Raw genomic sequence first — 22,355 nt, 5'->3', positions numbered from 1 at the left:
TGTATGCAATAAAACTCCACTGATGCATGGGTCACTAGCAACCAAAACCGAATGGATATATCCTGTGTGCCATGCATATTTGAGAGCGGCGGACACCATGGTTTGAGTGGTGCACTCTAAGATGAGAGCACATGTCATGCATGCGCACAAGATGTGTGTTCTATCTATCTAGACCGAAATTGATCAATACTCAATAGGCTTACATGTTTTGTTTCTAGCAATCCTCTTGCGTATATTTGGAGCAGGCATGCGGCGATTATTTGCATTGGAAAAATCAAAAGTATCTTTTTCAAAGAAAGACACAATGTCGAGGTCAACTTAGAATAGTTTGGCATTCTCCTCAAAGGGTCATAAGATTTATCTTAACTATAGTTCAATCTACTTTTGTATGGACCGACAAACTATCAATGTGCCAAATTAATTAGCAAAAGTAGGACTGCACACAAGATGGCTATAAATACACTATCTTACTCTCGAGTCTCTCATCCCCAAGCTATAACCCATCTTCATAGTTCATACTCCTCATAATTCTATAGCGTTCAACTACCCACTCTCATGGATCCAATAGTCAACCAGGGGTGGACCTCATCCGAGGTAGAGGAGGCATACTCACTAATTGCTAGCCTCAACACCAACAAAATCATGTACGATGACAACGATGACAAGAACAAGAAGCAACACTACATCGTGAATTCTCTCCATGCATTGTTCCATTCAAAGACCATGAAACAGGTAATAAATCTTTATGTTGATCTCGCCATGGACATGCATATGATCCAGCAGAGGGAGGGGACCAATGTTACTGGTGGTAGCCCACAAAACATTTTCACATTTTGTGACCCTGTCAACGGTAACTATGAGCTACCGAAGGAGGAGAATGGTGCTAGCAGCACACACAGTGTCTACACCATGGGTGACCATGCGAATGAAAACTTTGGGGTACGAGAGAAGGAGACAACAATCATGGACAATAACGGATTGTCCTTTGGTTGTGCAGTGGAGGATATGAGGATCACGGTGACGGGTGAGGCACTGCTGATGGCAGACAACAACAAGATGAAGGTGTTGGAGAACAATATTTCCATAGATCAACCAATTGTTGCCCCACATCAATGGGGTTTTTGGACCGATGAGGAACACAGGTTCGTCCATGGTTGTATACTCTTCTTTGTCATGTAGCTTTAATTGTTTTTTGTTTTCAGTGAACATATACTAATTAAGAATGTTGTGCAAATTTATTATTTGAGAACAGCAGCTTATGTTTGTGATGATATTGTACTTTACTAAATGTACACACGGACACTGTCAATTTCCATTTACAGCATGGGCGGCCTTGTTAATGAAGACATTGAGGTACAAGAGGGTGAGGAGATGACCATGGATGATAGTGGATTTTCATTTCATTGTACACTGGAGGATACAAGAATCAGGAAGATGGAGGAGGCTCCAGTGATGGTAGACAAGAACAAAATGGTGGTCTTGGAGAACAATAGTTCCAATGATCGACCAGTTGTTGCCCAACATCAACGAAAGTTTTGGACCAAAGAGGAACACAAGTTAGTCGATGCCTATATTCTTCGTTGTCATTAGTTTTAGTTGTTCTTTACTTAAAATCAACACATGATAATTAAGCATGAGGCAAGTATGTTAAATTTGCAATGATATTGCACTTTACTAAATGTATACATGGACGTTTACAGTTTACATTTTTGATAAATACTAATCCCTGCAAATTAGATATTGATGAACTTTCTTTCTGCCTTAAATTTTTGATGTGATTGGACCTTGATTAAAAAAATAGAAAGGCAGTTAAATAGGCCATTAAATTCCAATATGGTACGTCTTGTCCCCATCAAACAGATCAATAAACTTTAATGATTGCCGTTTCACTATAGAAAACTAGAGGTATGATAATTTTGAAATTGTAATGTTTTTCGGTTATCAATATGTTACAAAATGTTCGTTCACTTATGGATTTCGGATATACATGCAATCTATCCCGTACCCGTAAATCAACAAAAATAATCATGTGTTGCTGTAGTCGTTCGAACCTGTCAAATATGTACTTTGCTTCAACCTATACTAGGTGCTTCAATAAAACATCTGCACGATTCATCTTTCAGTAAACAATTTAACCTAACAATTCTTGTGAACATTATGTCCACAGGTCATTTCTTTATGGGCTGGAAGTCTATGGTCGTGGCGACTGGAAAAACATATCCAAGCACTTCGTCACCACTCAGACCCCTGTCCATGTTTCAAGCCATGCACAAAAGTTTTTCAAGAGAATAGAGAAAAAGGCATCGTCAGGGATAAAGCGTTACAGCATCAATGATGTCAGGCTCCATGACAACGAGCTATTGGCAGCAAATAATAGTTCTGCCCCTCGGCAAACCCTTTCTTTCACCAGCCTCAACAATGACCCAAGCTTTAGGTTGCAGGCTCCGACGAGCTCGTTCGCAGTCATGAACAACCTAGCTCAGTGCTCCCCTTCCATATATAATCAACAAGTGGGCCAGCAGCCAATGTGGCGTGAGCAGCAGATGATGGGTTCTACTGCAGCTGTAATGGGCAGGGTAGGAAACTATGTGCCTGATGGCCAACAAGGGTCAGCTTATTTTTATCTGGCAATGTATGAACAAGATGTAGTAGATCGTAGGCTTGGGCCATGTTTGGAATGCTAGCTAGGCATGTGTCCCATGAATAAACGGACTGTCCTCCTAAAGATGGCAACAAGACATTATAGCCGGCATGTGTGTTCAATAAGCGATTAAATAGTTCTGTATAATATTTCACCTTTGATAGTCTCATCATCTTAATAGTGTTTGTCATGCTAAAAATAAGTGTTTCTCATCTCCCTTATTTTGTAAGACTATATATATTTGTTGTATTACCATACGAAAGCGTACATGTTGTCTCAATACGTGGCCCTGATTGTTGTATCATAATTTGCCTACATTACGAGATTGCAATGACCTCATGAAAAAGCACAGGAATCTTAGCAAAAGGTTAAATATTCGTTGACTACATCAAACAAGATTCAGTTGCCGAATTACTTGAAAATCAGACGTTCTACTTGATAGTCAGATCCTACTATACTAACACTAGTTTATCTAAAGCATGCATATTGGCTCTTCCTGTTTTTCGTCCAAGAGCCCCTAGAAATTAAATATTGTGTGGTGTTACTACGTTGCGGCAATGTAATGCCTATATATAAATATGATGATACACTTGTATATTTGATATAATTTAAAATTAAGGATTTCATATTTGACCATTACTGTAGTTCAAGTTTGTCACTAGGGGGTCAAACAAAGAAACCAATCAGTTATAAAAATCTTACCCTCACCATCATTTTAAATCCCAACACTCTCCATAATATTAAATTTGTGTCTCTGAGAATGGAGAATGAAGAAATCAGGGGCACGATTGGCATTTATTGAGGTATTTTCATGTTACGTTCTTCTTGCTCTAGAGACCTAGGTTGGGACGTAGGCTTGGAAGATTATATATGAAATGGCACGGGTGGCCAAAAGAAGAAATTAGTAGATGAACATTTATCAGAATAGGTCATTTCATAAAGAAACATTGGATAGTGTTTTTCTTTCCTTCTTTGGCTACATGAGTTGATCCAGTCCCCTTGAGGTTCATTTGCGGCATTGTAGATTGGACCGTTGGCTCAAATCTCTCGTATTTTCTCCCATTAACATGAGGATTTAAGGGGAGTCTTGTAATCAGTATAGCAATTGATGGAGACATGGAATGACATATTGGAAGTACGGACAGTTGAGAAGAATGCGTAGGAGGCAGAGATGGCGAAGTGGGAGATGCCGCTAGTCCAAGATAATGAGGTGGAGGTGCTGTAGAAGCGATTCGGTCATCAATCAGCAATTCCACGAAAGCGGTTGCTTCAGGCCAAGGAAGAAAGACACACTCAATCATTTGTTACGTCCTTGTCGTTTTCCCCAATTAGTTTTTTTGTCTTTGCACTGTTTTTATGTGTGCATGTTGCTTCTGTCATGTATAGTGCTTTAGCAAGTGCTCCGATATGAAATTAATAGATACAGATTTACAGGTTTAGTTTTTTTTCTTACTGAACTGTAGACTTATTGTTGTCTACCGTTATCTACTAATTTCAGTTACTTCTTTCAAAAAGTGCCTCCTAGAGAGGTTGAGTGATGATGGGAGCTACTCATTGCTTTGATCTCATCATTGTAATATTGGTCGTTAATGGGTGGAATCGCAACTCACCGGCCCTTGTCACTAGTAGGAAAAGGAGCTTTTACCCCGGTTCATAAGGGCCTTTAGTCCCGGTTCTTACATGAACCGGGACTAAAGGCCGTCCACGTGGCCCGTGCGGGGAGCCCAGGCAGGAGGGCCTTTGGTCCCGGTTGGTGCCACCAACCGGGACCAATAGGCATCCACGCGTCAGCACCTGGCAGGAGCTGAGGTTTTTGTTTTTTTTGAAAGGGGCTGGTTTCGGGATTTTGGGGGGTTAATTTAGGTGTTTCATATATTGTGTTAGCTAGCTAATTAATAGAGAGAAGTGTCCTCTCTTATCTCCGTGCTTGGTCGACGCTACGTACTATATACGTATGGAGAGGAGTAGACACGCTAGCTAGTAATCAAATGAAGGAAACAGAAGATCGTCATGAACATATGCATACAGAGAGAAGTGATATCGACCACCTCTCCTTCTCCGAGATATTGGTCGAACAACAAGTTCTCGTATATCTATCCGACACTACCGGCTACATATATACAATAATTATCTCTTACAATACAATCCCCTAATTATATTGTAGGAACACAGGGTCCACATAGTATTCTCCGTTTTCAGCGATCACGTGGTCAAGGAAGAATGCCGCCAATTCCTCTTGAATTCCTAGCATGCGATCTTCTGCTAGGAGTTGATCCCGCTTCCGAAAAATCTAATTTGAAGAAGGGGGTCAATACATATATATATGAATAAATGAAACTCAACACAAATGATGGTAATAAAATAAAATTGTGAATATTATTGCTTACGCACTTCATATTGTTCTTCAGTGGAGCCCCGCTCACAGGTATGGTAGCGGATGGACTCGCAAACGTAGTATCCACAGTAATTATTCCCGGGTTGCTGCCACAACCACTTTACAAGAAATAGAGGTCAATCAAACTGATAAGCAAGCATGCTAAATGGTATTGATCAAACTAGCGCTTGAATCACTAGGAGATGCGCGGAACATGCTACTATAGTACTTACTTTCGGGTGTCTAAATTGCAGCTGGTTTGGCAGTCCCGGGCTTTTGAGGTGAATTTTCTCCAAACCCTGCCAGACAAAGAAAACAATTACTTGATATCAGGAAATGAACAAAGTTGCTGATATGGTGGATAATGATCGATTTAACTTACTTCTGGAGCATTTGAGTCATGTTCGCATAGTCCTGGGGATCTTTTCGTCTCGAGTCTAAGACGGTTACTACTCCCGGCTCAAGCTTAATCTCTAGGAGAATATAGTGGAAGCTGCGCATGCATGCATAAGTCATCAATTACATTACCATAACCTAGACTAATAAGGGAAACCGAATATGCAGAAGACAGTAACACTCACTTGAAGTTGTAAGGAAAGAGTATTATATCTTTGTTTTGATTTAATACCAACGATTGTAGCAAGTTGGCCTCGGCTTCTTCAATTCGGCGATCTTCAATCTGCATAATATAGTGAGAATAATTATAAATACATGCAATGAAAGAGCTGACCTATATAGAGAGACTTAATGACAGAAGTAGTACTACTTACAGACAGTAGCAAGTGATCGTTGTTTTATCGAGGGACTTTAGATTGTAAAACTGAAAGAAATCCTCAAATGGAACATTGAGCAGTTCAATTCCAACGAGGTCATGCTCCGGTTTAACTCTCAGCGTCAAAGTACTCATCCCATCAGACTCTCTGCAGGTTTTCATGTACCAATCATGTAGTCTTCGCATCATCGTGCTTAGAGATCTGACATCTTTGACGAGAGGCTTCCCGTAATGGTATTTGTGTTCGTCCACCTCCATGATTTCATAATGTACATCGACGGGTAGGTAATCTCCAAGATTGCTATAACCGGGCACCATACCTGGATCATTAGCGACGATGTCTTTTAACACCTTGAGCGGGGGGCACGATTGGTTCGCTTGTTCGCCGAGCTGGGCAATTTTTTTCCCAGCTCGTCGTTCTTTCATCCTTTTATCACTGACAGTACTTCCCGACCGCTCCGCTTTGGCTATGCCTTTCCAAGAACGCGCTCATAGTTGCCTCTTGGCGGAGAATTTGGTGGTTTTGTCAGGGCAGCCAGAGTGCGCTTTGCTTTCACCGGATCTACCTTCTCCTCCGGAGGTGGATGTTTCTTTGCTTTGACCCCTTCAAAGAAGTTCTTCACTTCGGCTCGCACGATCTTCGCGTTCTCCTCCTCGGTCCTCTCATATGGTAACTTCTCTGGAGTCTTCAGAGAAGGACCGAATCTGTATTGCCTCCCGCCTCTGGCAGCTGTACTGCTAGACGCCGGCAGAGCAGACGGAGCGGCTGCGGCTGTCTTCTTTCCCTGCTTACGAGGCGGAGGAGAAGGACTACGACGCGCCGGAGCAGCCGCAGCGGCGGCGGGTCTCTTCCGCCCTTGCTGACGAGGCGGAGAAGGAGGAGGCTGGCTGCTCTGGCGCGCCGGCGCTGGCGGAGAAGGAGGCGGAGTGCCGCCACGCGCCGGAGAAGGAGGCTGAGTGCCCTGATCACTCGCCGGAGGAGGAGGCGGGGGAGGAGGCGGAGTGCCCTTACTCGCCGGAGCCGTCCAGTTCGGAAGCTTGATGAGCTCCTTCCGCCATAGGCATGGAGTCTTCAGAGCTAAACCCAGCCGAGTCTCCCCTTGACCGGTAGGGTGGTCAAGCTGGAGGTCCTCAAATCCCTCCGTTATTTCATCCACCATCACCCTAGCATATCCTTCTGGAATCGGCCGGCAGTGGTAGGTTGCGCCGGGTTCAGTAGGTAAAACAGAGCCAACAGCCGCCTTGACTTTCAAGTTCTGCCATTCCGCCATAAGGTGGCACTGTTGAGACTCCGTGATAGCATCCACGGGGTAGCTAGGAGTAGCCGCATGCTCCAGCTGAGGCAGCTCGGTGGAAGCCACGCTGCTTCTACGTTGAGATGGCGGTGTAGCTTCGGGGGCAGTTTCGACATCTCTATTGCCGTCTCGTTCCTCTAGCACTTGAACCCTTTCGTGGAGACGCTGAATTTGGATCTGCTCCACTTTTTTCCTCCTCTCCTGGGTTTTGTAACCGCCCGCATCCGGAAAACCAGCCTTCCACGGAACGGAGCCTGGCGTGCCTCGTGTCCGTCCAGGGTGCTCAGGATTCCCGAGGGCCATTGTGAGCTCGTCGTTCTCTCTGTCTGGAATGAACGTCCCTTGCTGCGCTGCATCGATATAGTGCTTAAGCTTCTTGACCGGTATTGCAAGTTGCTCGTCCGTCCAACGACACCTCCTTGATACAGGGTCCAAGGTTCCGCCAGCCCCGAAGAACCAAGTCCGGCAACGGTCTGGCCAGTTCATTGTCTCTGGTTCGATCCCTTTATCAAGCAGATCCCTCTCAGACTTGGCCCACTTAGGCCGGGCTTTGAGGTAGCCACCTGACCCCGTGCGATGGTGAAGCTTCTTCATCGCAGCATTCTTCTTGTTTGTCGCTGACATCTTCTTACTCTTTTCCGATGTCTTGTGGGCCACAAATGCGGGCCAGTGATCTCTGATCTTCTCATACCGGCCGACGAATTCTGGTGTCTCTTCTTTGTCGACAAAAGTTTTCAGCTCATTCTTCCACCTCCTGAATAGGTCTGCCATCTTCTTAAGAGCATGAGACTTGATTAATTGCTCTATAACTGGCTTCTCTGGATCCTCCTCTGGCGGTAGGGTGAAATTTGCCTTCAGCTCAGTCCAAAGATCATCTTTCTGCATATCATTGACATAAGACACCTCAGGGTCTTCCTTCTTAGGCTTATACCATTGGTGGATGCTGATCGGGATCTTGTCCCTAACTAGAACCCCGCACTGAGCAGCAAAAGCATCCTTTGTCCGGAGGGGTTCAATCGGTTGGCCGTCGCGCGCGATTGCTGTGATCTCAAACCTTTCATCCGAGCGCAACTTTCTCTTCGGGCCTCGTCTCTTTACCGCAGTTGTGCTTGATCCGGAGGGCTAGAAAAAAGAAGAAAGACGAGTGTTAATTAATATGTGTACATACCAAAACAATGAATGCATCAATTAGCTAGTCAGCACAGGCTTAACTAATATATTTACCTGGCCGGACTCTGTTCGGTCACCGGAGCCGTCACCACGGGCTCCTTCTTGCACCAGCATTGGGTCACCGGAGCCATCATAATCATGTCTTTCCTCCTCCACTCTTCGATCACCGCAGCCTGCTTCTTCACCCTGTTCTTCCAGACCATCATTGTCGTTAAGATAGGACAAGATATCACCTCCGGCTAAGATTATGTCCCCCAACACATCTTCTGCTTGCTCATCTCGTCCGTGCTCCATTGTTTCTGCAAATATTACAACATGGCAATTATTACACAAACATGACAGCAGGTGGATATATTAGTGCAAACGTAGACCTAGCTTATTCCGGGTTTGGGGTGGCCTAGGCAACGCTTCAAGGGTAGGGGCGCGGCGGGAGGGGGTAGGAGACCGACATCGTTTTTTTCTAGGGTTTGGGTGTCCTCGAGAGTTTTGGTCGAGCGAGAGGGCCGGGGGGTGCTCCCGTGGTATAAGTTATCACGGTCGAGAGGGGGTATACATATCGACCGTCCATCATGTCGAAGTTATCTGGGAGGTAGTTATATATATCGACAACGACGACATACATACACGGGAAAATAATGTTATTGGGGAGGGGGTATATATCGACCCCCCCACGTGTTGAAGTTATCGGGAGGGGGTTTTATATCGACAACGACGACATACATACACGGGAAAATAATGTTATCGAGGAGGGGGTATATCGACCCCCCTCGTGTTGAAGTTATCCCCCTCGTGTTGAAGTTATCGGGAGGGGGTAATATCGACAACGACAACATACATACACGGGAAAATAATGTTATCGGGGAGGGGGTATATCGACCCCCCCCCCACGTGTTGAAGTTATCAGGAGGGGGTTATATCGACAACGACGACATATATACACGGGAAAATAATGTTATCGGGGAGGGGGTATATCGACCCCCCCCTCGTGTTGAAGTTATCCCCCCTCGTGTTGAAGTTATCGGGAGGGGTATATATCGAAGACGACAGACCCGATAAAACATAAGAAAACGAAGAAGAAATAAAAAGAGGAGAGAAGAAGAACGGAATAGAGGAGAGGATTGAAGAAAAAAAAGAAGAAAAAAAAGAAGAAAAAAAAAGAGGAGAAGAAGAAAGGAATAGAGGAGAAGAAGAAAAAATAGAATATTTTCTATTTTTTCTTCTTCTCCTCTATTCCTTTCTTCTTCTCCTCTTCTTTTTCTTCTTTTTTCCTCTTCTTATTTATATCTCCTCTTCTTCCTCTCCTCTTCTTCTTTCTTTCCTCTTCTTATTTTCTTCTTTCCTATCCTTCTTTTTCTTCTTCTTCCCTTCCTAGCTAGATATATAAAACTTTTCTAAAATTGTAACTTTTGCATATATAAAACTTTTCCATGTGGATCATCATTTCTCATATATATCGAATATATATCCATTGTCATATATAAAAAATTTCTATATATGAACAAAAAACTTTCTATGAACAAAAAAACATTTTTGACATATATATTCATACATTTTGAACATCTACATACATACAAATTTTTTTTGTTCACATACACATTATACATACACATATACATCACATATGAACAAAAAAATTAAACTAATAAAAATAAAAAACAGAGCCGGGGCGGCGGCTCTCATAGCGGGGCGGCTAGGATGATGGCGACGGCGGGGGCGGGGGCGGCGAGGGCGCCGGCGCGCGGGGCCGGGACGGGGCGGGGGCGGCGAGGGCGCCGGCGAGCACGCGCGGGCCGGGCAGGGGGGCTCTGGGCGCCGAGGCAGCGCGCGCGAGTAGGGGAGCACGAGGCAGGGCGGCGCGTGGGGGCAGGGCGACGGCGACGAGCACCGGACGGCGACCCGTCGAGGCAAGGGCGCGGGGCGACGGCGACGAGGAGCGGGCGGCGACGGCGAGCACGGGCAGCCTGGCGGCGTCGGGGGCAACTGGCGAGGTATCTCGAAAATTTCCTAAGTGTGGACTTATATAGCAAAGCCTTTAGTCCCGGTTCGTGGCACCAACCGGGACTAAAGGTGGGCATTAGCCCCGGTTGGTGCCACCAACCGGAACCAAAGGCCCCATTTCAGCAGCCCAAAGGGCGGGAAGCGGCGGCCTTTGGTCCCGGTTGGTGACCGGGACTAAATGGGGGCATTGGTCCCGGTTGGTGTTGGACCAAAGGCCTTGCGCTGCCCGTGGACAAAAGTTTAGTCCCACCTCGCTAGTTGAGAGGGGCTCGGAGTGGTTTATAAGCCCCACTGCGACTGCCCTCTCGAGCTCCTCTCAAATGCAGGCTTACGGGCCTAATGTCACATTGTGCTGTCCGTTGTCCTATTGGGCCTTCTGCGGGCCTGAATCCTGGCCCATGTTGGGTTTCTAGTCGTATTCAGGCCGTGGGGGCCCAATAGGTGGCAGTTTTTTTAAAAAAAATCCAGTTTCTTGGTTCTGTTTTTTGCATTATTTATTTTCTTTTGTTTTTTGCTTTGTTTTTTAATTCTTTTTGCTTTTAGGTCAGCAAAATTATAAACTGTCTGTTAGTGCCATTAGTTTTAGAAAACATATAAACTTTCTATTAGTGCCATTAGTTCTTTATGAAAATTCTTTTTGCTGTATTTACTTTTTTTGTTTTCTTTTTTGCTATATTTATTTTGTTTTGTTTCTACTTACAACAAAAAACTTATTTATTTTATTTTATTTTGTTTCTAATTACTTATTTATTTTACTTTATGATAATTCTTTCTGCTATTAAAGTTCCTATCAAAAAAAGTTCTTTATGAAAATTCTTTTTGCTTTTAATGATTAAAAATAAAAAAGAGGCGCAATGCGTGTTGATTTGCTTCAAGCCTTTCGGAATAGTGTAGACTGCACGGCACATAGCTCCATGCAGTCTACCTTATTCCTCAAGGCTTGAAGCTAAGCAACGTGAGCATTGCGCCTCTTCTTCATCGTCTCTGCACTCAGCTAGCGAGGTGGGACTAAATAACTGCTTAGCTAGTAAGAAACTCTAGTACCGGTTCGTACCACGAACAGGTACTAAAGGTGCTCGTGGGGCCACAGCCTCATTAGTACCGGTTCGTGGCACCAACAGGGACCAAAGGGTGGAATTGGTCCCGGTTCGTGCCACCAACCGGGACCAATGGCCTTGCACAGCGGCGTGGTGGTGAGTTTAGTCCCACCTCGCTAGCTAAGAGAGAGCCGCACCTGTTTATAAGGTGCGGTGCGCCTGAGCTGTCGAGCTCCTCTCTAAAGCAGGCTTACAGGCCTAACCTCTCTGCACTCAGGGCTTATAAAGCATTTCAAATGAACTCTGAAAAGGTTGAAAGTTGGCATGGTATCATCATTTCATCCACATAGCATGTGCAAGAAAGTTGAGAGGGTTACGGCAAAAACTAGATGCACTTCTTGTACAAAACAGACAATGGTATCATACTCGTCTATTACAAAGTTGGCATGGTATCATCATAATAGTTGCGGGAGAAAGTCTTCACTTTTTCTTCGCTTGTGTCATTTGCTTATTGCGCCGTAACCATGGATAATCTTCATCGTTTATCAGGATGCTTGGGTCAGCCTTGACTTTGAAGGGAGGAATTTCATGAAACTTTTCATAATCTTCAGACATGTCTGTCTTGCCCTCCACTCCCACAATGTCCCTTTTTCCTGAAAGAACTATGTGCCGCTTTGGCTCATCGTATGATGTATTCGCTTCCTTATCTTTCCTTTTCCTCGGTCTGGTAGACATGTCCTTCACATAGATAACCTGTGCCACATCATTGGCTAGGACGAACGGTTCGTTAGTGTACCCAAGATTGTTCAGATCCACTGTTGTCATTCCGTACTGTGGGTCTACCTGTACCCCGCCTCCTGACAGATTGACCCATTTGCACTTAAACAAAGGGACATTAAAATCATGTCCGTAGTCAAGTTCCCATATGTCCATTATGTAACCATAATATGTGTCCTTTCCCCTCTCGGTTGCTGCATCAAAGCGGACACCGCTGTTTTGGTTGGTGCTCTTTTGATCTTGGGCGATCGTGTAAAATGTATTCCCATTTATCTCGTATCCTTTGTAAGTCAATACAGTCGAAGATGGTCCCCTGGACAACGAGTACAACTCATCACAAACAGTGGTGTCACCTCTGAGACGTGTTTCCAACCAACTGCTGAAAGTCCTGATGTGTTCACATGTAATCCAGTCGTCACACTGCTCCGGGTGTTTGGAGCGCAGACTGTTCTTGTGTTCATCGACATACGGGGTCACCAAGGTAGAGTTCTGTAGAACTGTGTAGTGTGCTTCAGACCAAGAATATCCGTCCCTGCATATTATTGAGTCCCCCCTCCAAGCGTGCCTTTTCCAGTCAGTCTCCCCTCATACCGCGATTTAGGGAGACCTATCTTCTTAAGGCCAGGAATGAAGTCAACACAAAACCCAATGACATCCTCTGTTTGATGGCCCATGGAGATGCTTCCTTCTGTCCTAGCGCGGTTACAGACATATTTCTTTAGGACTCCCATGAACCTCTCAAAGGGGAACATATTGTGTAGAAATACGGGCCCCAGAATGACAATCTCGTCGACTAGATGAACTAGGACGTGCGTCATGATATTGAAGAAGGATGGTGGGAACACCAGCTCGAAACTGACAAGACATTGCGCCACATCACTCCTTAGCCTTGGTATGATTTCTAGATCGATCACCTTCTGAGAGATTGCATTGAGGAATGCACATAGCTTCACAATGGCTAATCGGACGTTTTCCGGTAGAAGCCCCCTCAATGCAACCGGAAGCAGTTGCGTCATAATCACGTGGCAGTCATGAGACTTTAGGTTCTGGAACTTTTTCTCTGGCATATTTATTATTCCCTTTATATTCTACGAGAAGCCAGTCGGGACCTTCATACTGAGCAGCCATTCAAAGAAGATTTCTTTCTCTTCTTTCGTAAGAGCGTAGCTGGCAGGACCTTCATACTGCTTCGGAGGCATGCCGTCTTTTTTGTGCAAACGTTGCAGGTCCTCCCGTGCCTCAGGTGTATCTTTTGTCTTCCCATACACGCCCAAGAAGCTAGTAGGTTCACGCAAAGGTTCTTCGTCACGTGCATCACGTCGATTGAAGAGCGGACCTCTAGTTCTTTCCAGTAGGGTAGGTCCAAAAATATAGATTTCTTCTTCCACATGGGTGCGTGTCCCTCAGCGTCATTCGGAACAGCTAGTCCGCCGGGACCCTTTCCAAAGATTACGTGTAAATCATTGACCATAGCAAGTACGTGATCACCGGTATTCATGGCGGGCTTCTTCCGGTGATCTGCCTCGCCTTTGAAATGCTTGCCTTTCTTTCGACATTGATGGTTGGTCGGAAGAAATCGACGATGGCCCAGGTACACATTCTTCCTGCTTTTGTCCAGGTATATACTTTCAGTGTCATCTAAACAGTGCGTGCATGCGTGGTATCCCTTGTTTGTCTGTCCTGAAAGGTTACTGAGAGCGGGCCAATCGTTGATGGTTACAAACAGCAACGCGTGCAGGTTAAATTCCTCCTGTTTGTGCTCATCCCACGTACGTACACCGTTTCCATTCCACAGCTATAAAAGTTCTTCAACTAATGGCCTTAGGTACACATCAATGTCGTTGCCGGGTTGCTTAGGGCCTTAGATGAGAACTGGCATCATAATGAACTTCCGCTTCATGCACATCCAAGGAGGAAGGTTATACATACATAGAGTCACGGGCCAGGTGCTGTGATTGCTGCTCTGCTCCCCGAAAGGATTAATGCCATCCGCGCTTAAACCAAACCATACGTTCCTTGGGTCAGCTGCAAACTCAGCCCAGTACTTTCTCTCAATTTTTCGCCACTGCGACCCGTCAGCGGGTGCTCTCAACTTCCTGTCTTTCTTACGGTCCTCACTGTGCCATCGCATCAACTTGGCATGCTCTTCGTTTCTGAACAGACGTTTCAACCGTGGTATTATAGGAGCATACCACATCACCTTCGCAGGAACCCTCTTCCTGGGGGGCTCGCCGTCAACATCACCAGGGTCATCTCGTCTGATCTTATACCGCAATGCACCGCATACCGGGCATGCGTTCAGATCCTTGTACGCACCGCGGTAGAGGATGCAGTCATTAGGGCATGCATGTATCTTCTACACCTCCAATCCTAGAGGGCATACGACCTTCTTTGCTGCGTATGTACTGTCGGGCAATTCGTTATGCTTTGGAAGCTTCTTCTTCAATATTTTCAATAGCTTCTCAAATCCTTTGTCAGGCACAGCATTCTCTGCCTTCCACTGCAGCAATTCCAGTACAGAGGGCGTGAAGGATTTTCCGGTCAGAGTAAGACTTCGTATTCCCACATATAGGGCATGGACAACACATAATACCATTCTGCTTGTTTGCCTCAGCAACTTCGAGAAAATCATGCACGCCCTTAATGTACTCGGGGGTGTGTCTGTCACCGTACATCCATTGCCGGTTCATCTGCGTGCATTATATATAATTAAGTGTGTCAAAAACCATTACAGAACATCATGAATAGATAATTAAGTGACCAAATTAATAGAAGTTCATCATCACATTAGAACCAAAGTACATACATAGTTCTCATCTAACAACATATATATAGCTCTCCAGAGCATCTAATTAATTAAACCATACATTGAAACTATGTAAAACATTTCAATGCGAAAACAAATGCGATCATAATCGCAACCAAGGTAACAATTGATCCAACGGCATAATGATAGCAAGCCTCGGTATGAATGGCATATTTTCTAATCTTTCTAATCTTCAAGCGCATTGCATCCATCTTGATCTTGTGATCATCGACGACATCCACAACATGCAACTCCAATATCATCTTCTCCTCCTCAATTTTTTTTATTTTTTCCTTCAAGTAATTGTTTTCTTCTTCAACTAAATTTAACCTCTCGACAATAGGGTCGGTTAGAATTTCCGGTTCAACCACCTCCTAGATAAATAAAATCTATGTCACGCTGGTCGGTATATTTGTCATAAACAATAAATGAATCAAATAGTTATAAAAAGATAATATATACCACATCCGAATCATAGACAGGACGAGGGCCGACGGGGGCGGATACCAAAACCATCGCACTATGTAATAAGAAGGAATAAAATAGTAAGAAAATTAGAAAAGTATCTATCTAAAGTAAGAATTTTTTCTTTCAAAAAGAAGATAAGAACAAGAGGCTCACCACGGTGGTGCCGGCGATGAGATCGGCGTGGGCGGTCGACGGCGGTGAAGGCGGGAATGGGATGTGACGGGCCGCTAAACCTAGACAAATCTCGAGGAAAATGGAGCTTTGAGGTTGAGCTTCGAGAGGACAAAGCTTAAGTAGTGTGGCTCGGGCATTTCATCGAACACCTCATGTGCATAGGAGGTGAGCTAGAGCACCACAAAGCCCTCCCCTCGCCGGCCAGAGAAAAACAGAGCACTGGAGTGCTCTGCTCGCGGGCGAGGGGTATATATAGGCACCTCATTGGTCCCGGTTCATGGCATGAACCGGTACTAAATCCGGGCCTTCTGTCCCGGTTCATGCCAAGAACCGGGACCAATGGTTGTGGGCCAGGAGCGAGGCCCATTAGTCCCGGTTCGTGCCTCGAACCGGGACAAATGGTTCCATACGAACCGGGACCAATGCCCACGAGGCCCTGGCCGGCCCCCTGGGCTCACAAACAAGGACGAATGCCCCCATAGGTCCCGGTTCGTGACTGAACCAGGGCTAATGAGAAAACTGCCATGTGACCTAAGCCCTGTTTTCTACTAGTGGGTCTATGTCGGCGCGAAGTTGAAATTACCCATACCGCATCATACCATGCCCTGTTCAGAGTCGCTCAAACCCTTAATGTTACCTCTAAAAGGGGGAAACTTGTATGCTAAAGAGAACATCTATAATCAAGGCCTCAGGCGAAAGGGAGTTCACCAGTCACACGAGAAAGAGGCCGAGACGTCGACCATGAGCGTGGCTGGCCATGCGTGTGCTAACAAGGTGCATGAGCGTGGCCGCAATCTGCAACCGGGCGGCCAAGGCAGCCCAAATGGCCGCTGTTACTTCTCAGGTGGCGGCAGCAACATCTGCCTCACGGATAGCAACTGGCGAGAGTGGCACAACAGCTGTCCGTTAAGCAGCGGCGGCCTTAGCACTGATGGAGGCCGCCCAGGACCATGTCAAGGCCGCCCACGCCCAGCTCGTGGCGGTCACCACACAAATCGAACGAAGCTTCTCCGACAATGGTCGGTAACCCACAGCCGAAGAGTTGGCAATCGTAGAGAGCGTTCGAGCAGTCGTCCGTTCCTCCGCCGCATACCTTGCGACGACGGAGCCCATCCAAGCCCAGATCACGGCCGCCCACGCCCAGCTCGTGGCGGCCTTTTCCAAAGAGATGGCGAGATGCATGCCGAGTATGGTGTGATGGATGCCATGGAGCCCCTTCCCCAGGAGACCGTCGGGCGCGAGCTGGACATGGAGGAGGCGGCGGAGATCGACGAGCACCAGCCATAGTAGTACTCTTTGTTTTGTTTAATTAAGAGCGCCAGTCTTTAATTTGTTAGAGTAAAGTTTAAGCCAGCTAGCTCTGTTTAATTGCTGAACTTGCTTGATTAAGAAGTGTGGGTGTGCTGTAGTCTCTTTTGTGTACCCAAATTATGCAATGACGTGGATGACCACTTTAACTAGGGAAATTCAAACCAAAATTTTTGACGTTCAAACTCATCACACACGGGTTAAGTTATCTGAATCGTTTGTGATGTTCACATATCGTACACAGTTCTGAATAAGGGATCATGTCTGATGACACTTTGCGCGCCAGTTTTTTCGCTGAAGCGATTCTAAATTTTCGGCTTCCTCGGAAATATCTACCTCCCCGCCCCCCTTACCAAAAGCCACATTTCCCCTGTTTCTTACTTCCTTTCCAAGTTGAAACCTTCACTGCTTGCTTGCAGCGCCGCCTCCTCGCTGGCGACCCTCCTTCACACTGCTCGGCCTCGTCTATCCAGGCAGGTAATCCACAGCCGACCACCATCCTCCTCCTCCTTCCACATCCCACATGCCCTGACCGCCGGCGCGACACCTTCCACCCAAATCACCGACCCCTCCATCGAATAAGCGCCGCCCTAAGCCATGGTGCACGCAGTATAGCCAGGAGCTCAAGGAGCATTTGGCAGCGAAGAACCAAATCGCGGCCGCACGCGCGGATGATGTCACGATGGCTGCCATTCATGCCGACCCCCAGATCTTGGAGGAGCACCTTGCCATTTGCTAGCTATGCTGGTTAAGCATGCTCGGTTTACCCGTTGCGGGTGCTGCTCCTGCCTTTCCTTAACAAATTCTAGTGAATTGTGCTATCTAATTTTACCATGCAATCTGTTGCTCTAGTGTATATGCTCTATATGTCGTGCAGTGTGGTGCTCACTTATTAACTGTTTGGTTAATTAGTTGTCATCTTCAGTTAACTGTTTGGTTCAATTCCGCGAATGTGATGTTCAATTCTTCAGGATGCAATTTTGTATTGTCTTCCATGTGAGAAATAAATCGAATTTATCTTTACAAAATACATGAGAAACGAATACAATTGATATATTCCCAAGTTGTCAAGCATGCTTGGTTTGGTTATACATTGTGCAATGTGGTGCTCAGTTAACGCTTGATTCTTTTGTGTTGTGGTGTTTAGTTAACTGTTTGGTTCCATTCTGCAATGCGATGTTCAATAATTGTGGGTGGATTCTGTTATTGTATACCATGTGAGAAGTAAATCAAATTTGGCTGTACTAAATACACGAGAAACAAATACAATTGCTATATTTCCAAGTTGTTAAGCATGCTTGGTTTGGCTAACTGTCTGATCTTCTATTAGGAGTATGTTATATTGTGCAATGTGGTGCTCAGTTAACGTTTGGTTCATTTGTTGTGGTGTTTAGTTAACTATTTGGTTCAATTCTCAATGTGATGTTCAATTGTTGTGGGTGCATTCTGTTATTGTATACCATGTGAGGAATAAATTGAATTTGGCTATAGTAAATACATGAGAAACAAATACAATTGCTATATTTCCAAGTTGTTAAGCATGCTTGGTTTGGTTAACTGTCTGATCTTCTATTAGGAGTATGTTATATTGCGCAATGTGGTGCTCAGTTAATGTTTGGTTCATTTGTTGTGGTGTTCAGTTAACTGCTTGGTTCAATTCTGCAATGCGATGTCCAATTGTCGTGGGTAGAATTTTGTATTGTTGTGCATGTGAGGAATAAATCGAATTTGGCTGCACTTAATACATGAGAAACATATACAAATGCTATATTTACTAGTTCTTAATCATGCTTGGTTTGGATAAATGGGTTTTCCGTGTGGCTTCAATTAATCTGATGAATATGCAATGTGCTTATTTTTCATCAACATATTTTACTGATAGCATGCGAACCCTTACTTAACCTGATGACTAACTACCTTATATGTGTTGCAGGGAAACAATGAGAAGCACTGAGGTTTACAATCGAGGTTAGCACGTGCATGGTCCATTGTCTAATAGAACATTATTGTGCAATTGCAGGAACCATTCTTATATTTAGGTTTTTAACAATTTGGTCTTGCACATGTAGGTCCAGCTGTCAGAGGTTTTGACCCACTGTTCGACCATTTTTGCATTTGAGGAAATGAGTTGTCCATGAATATCAATTAAGTCAAGAAACTCAGAAAGATTGTTAGGATAAAGAAATTAGCGACAAAAAACAATAAGATCTTTGTCTGCACAATGAAGAAGACATCAGTTCACTACAAGATGGTACTAACTATTTTACCTTGCCTTTATTTATTCCTTTGCCCCATTTCCAATATAGAGAAGATATTTATGCACATCCTTGTTTTCAGGCCTTTCCAAAGTAGTTCACTGATGATTACCTCTCAAACCACCTCTATGGTCAGGAGGCGAGGAAGGTTTTCATACAACACCCACGGTTCAATATTGAAGTGTTCCTGAAGAGGACGAAGGACGGACGGTCAATCATCCATAGGCACTGGCATAAAGTTGTAAAGACCTTCAACATGAATGAAGGCTCAATATTCGTCTTCCGCTTTAGCAGTTTTCCAGATGAGATGCATCTGTCTATGTACCATCTATGATGCTAATTTCGAAATGTTCTACATGTTGCATGTGATACTTGGTGCTGGTGTAGTTGTGTAATGGGGTAGCTGAGTGCTGAAGCTATATCATGTTGTACTCTGATCTATTTCAATTATGAAATCCTGCTTCCTGAATATGGAAATGAAATATGTTATGTGCTTAATATGAATGTCAATTAGATTAATAAATGGATTATTAATAATAGGGCAATTAGCCTGCTAATGCCGAATTAGCCTGCTAATTGGGTTTTGCTATTGCAAACGGTTATTGAGAAAATACCGCGGGCGATGACCTCAGGCAATGCACACAGTTTCTAGGAATAAACCGTGTTGGATCAATGAAAAATCACACACGACCTTCTCTTGAAAACTGTTTGCATTAGGCCACCTTGCGCAAAAGTTTACCACATAAAAACTGTGGGTGATGGACAGCCTTTGCCACACGGTTTCTTCTACGCACCGTGTGTGATGCATTCAATAACAGAAATGGTGAATTGTTAATATCGTGTGTAATGGCAACGCTATCACAAACGATTTAGCGGGGAAAATTGTGTGTGAGGTACCTGTGAACGGAAACATTTTCCTTGGAGCAACTATGTGAGATGTACATACGAACGGAAACGTTTAGCGGGGACTGACTGTGTGGGATGTACTTGTGACAAGAAACAATTTCGCCTGTATAATTGCATTTTTTGGCTCTATAGTACGTATTACCGTATTTGAGCGCTCGCAGGTCGCACACGACCTCATTTTGCCGAGCGTGTGTGCCAGGAGGGCATATCCCCGACGGTTTCCGGTCGTGTGAGAAGGACCCCCCTATCGCCCACACTCACTTGACGACGGTTCCAAATGCCGTCATGGAAAGGGGTTAAAAACCGTTTGTATAGCACCTCGTTGTACCATATATATATATATATATATATATATATATATATATATATATATATATAAAACAAAAAAGATATACATATGTATGCCACCTCATGAATGCGTAACAAAAGTAATGAACAAATCAGCAAGTGGAAAAGATACAATAAAGAAGAAAACATAAAGGGAGTGCCATTTGTAGGCACACAATACATGATTCAAAAACTAAGAAGAAAGGGAATCAACAATAAAAAAGGAACTGAAGATGGTAAACTAAAACAAAAAATTGTACAATATATTTAAAAAAATCAAAAATGAAAAACCGGATATATGCCTTGTTGACGTGAAACCAGTAGTCGTTTTGCTTGTGTATGTTTTTTGAAAAGGAAGATCAAAAGTGAACCAACACCCTCAATTGTTGCAAAAACACCATCCGGTTACAAAAGCAGCCCGGACTAGTTCTGCAAATTGCTGCATTTGACTAGAAATCCATTTATTTCTCCTTTTCAGCTCAATATAAGGAAATAAAAAGTTTTATTATGTTAGAAATGTATGTTTAAGATAGAATCCATTGAGCAAAATAGTTGAAACTAGATAACAAACAATTTATATCTACCATAACGGTGGAGGGGGGGAGGGAGAGTCGTCAACTACAATGCTTCCACATCGATCCACGGTGGCGCTGGTACTCTCGTCGATAAGTCATGGTATGGAGCTTATATCATCGACGTGGTAGGTTGGGTCTCCTCGCCTGGCCTTCGCCTTGTTCTCCGTGTTGAAGGTCTGTGCTTCAAATTGTTGTCACTAGTATCTCAAGCAACGTCAAGCGACTTCCCGACTGTAGTTATCAGGACTACCTGCTCTAGTGATGTAGACTTGGTGTAGGCATGCTTCATAATGCCACCGTTAGAATTTAACCTCCTATAATTTTATCAGTTAGCAATGTGGCGTAACAATTGGCTGAAAGTTAATACTTGTACGTTCTAATCTTTTTCCTTCACTAGGAAAAAAAATATAGTTGTGAAGCCCGTTATCATTGATGCCTTTTCTATAATCTAGTTTATTAACTTGTACACAGTATTAAAACTGAGTTTAAAAGTACGAAGCAAAAGCCATTTATGAACATGGCTGAAACATGGCATATGAGTGCATGAGTATGCACGTGGTCCCCTATGATAGCTAGACGATGCATCATGCACTTAAAAAACCTATTTCCATTTTGCAACCTCTATGTTTGTGTATATCACGTAGAAATCTCGAAATTATTTTGAGAGAGAGAGAGAGAGAGAGAGAGATGGAAGATAAGTGTGTCAAATTTATTGACTTCATAGGTTATTAATTTGTATCTCTATATATACATATAAAAAGACATGTAGATATGTACACAATTGATTGGCCCGTGTATTGAATCTTTTTACCATGAAGTGCCATTAAATGACCTAAGCCAAGAAATCTGCCTATAGATGGAATTTCGTGCGTTGGATGTGGGAAGACTGGTCACCAAAATTAAGAGAAAAGATATGCTAACCTTCGCTCGTAATGTGTGGATCGTATATGTAGCCTAGTTATCGTGGGGAGATATTAATCAATTATTTGCAAATGTGTATGCAATAAAACTCCATTGATGTATGTGTCACTAGCAGCCAAAACCGAATTAGATCCTGTGTGCATTGCATATTTGTGAGCGGCAGAAACCATGGTTTGGGTCTTGCACTCTAAGATGAGAACACATGTCATGCATGCACACAAGATGTGTGTCCTATCTATCTACACCGAAATTGATCAATACTCAATAGGCCTGCTTGTGTTGTTTCTAGCAATCTTCTTGCGTATATTTGCAGGCCCGTGGCAATTATTTGCATTGGCAAAATAAGAAAAGATTTTTTCAAAGAAAGACACAATGTCAAGGTCAACTTAAAATAGTTTGGCATGTTCCTCGGAGGATCATAATAATTAATTATCTTAACTATAGTTCAATCTACTTTAGTATGGACTGAAAAACTATAAATGAGCCAAATTAATTAGCGAAAGTAGGACTGCACACAAGAGGGCTATAAATACACTATCTTACTCCCCAGT

At 44.1% G+C, this 22,355-nt stretch overlaps 1 protein-coding gene across 1 annotated transcript; it reads left to right on the top strand.

Annotated features, from left to right (window-relative positions):
• The first annotated feature begins 428 nt into the window (after nucleotides 1-428).
• On the top strand, nucleotides 429-2,804 carry LOC109755392 (uncharacterized). The gene is made up of 3 exons (XM_020314301.4): nucleotides 429-1,142; nucleotides 1,323-1,556; nucleotides 2,168-2,804. The coding sequence occupies exons 1-3, from the start codon at nucleotides 556-558 to the stop codon at nucleotides 2,682-2,684; spliced, it is 1,338 nt and encodes a 445-aa protein (XP_020169890.2). The 5' UTR covers nucleotides 429-555; the 3' UTR covers nucleotides 2,685-2,804.
• Nucleotides 2,805-22,355: the final 19,551 nt, after the last annotated feature.

This window comes from Aegilops tauschii, chromosome 7 (assembly GCF_002575655.3).
Source record: "Aegilops tauschii subsp. strangulata cultivar AL8/78 chromosome 7, Aet v6.0, whole genome shotgun sequence".
Classification (NCBI taxonomy): domain Eukaryota; kingdom Viridiplantae; phylum Streptophyta; class Magnoliopsida; order Poales; family Poaceae; genus Aegilops; species Aegilops tauschii.
The sequence above is the reverse complement of the archived record's forward strand: the minus strand, read 5'-3'. Positions and strand labels throughout refer to the sequence as shown.

Coding starts and splice junctions, on each gene's coding strand:
- LOC109755392 (XM_020314301.4), top strand. CDS start 556: ATGGATCCAATAGTCAACCAGGGGTGGACCTCATCCGAGGTAGAGGAG. Junction 1,143..1,322: donor TGGACCGATGAGGAACACAG/GTTCGTCCATGG, acceptor TTCCATTTACAG/CATGGGCGGCCTTGTTAATG. Junction 1,557..2,167: donor TGGACCAAAGAGGAACACAA/GTTAGTCGATGC, acceptor TTATGTCCACAG/GTCATTTCTTTATGGGCTGG.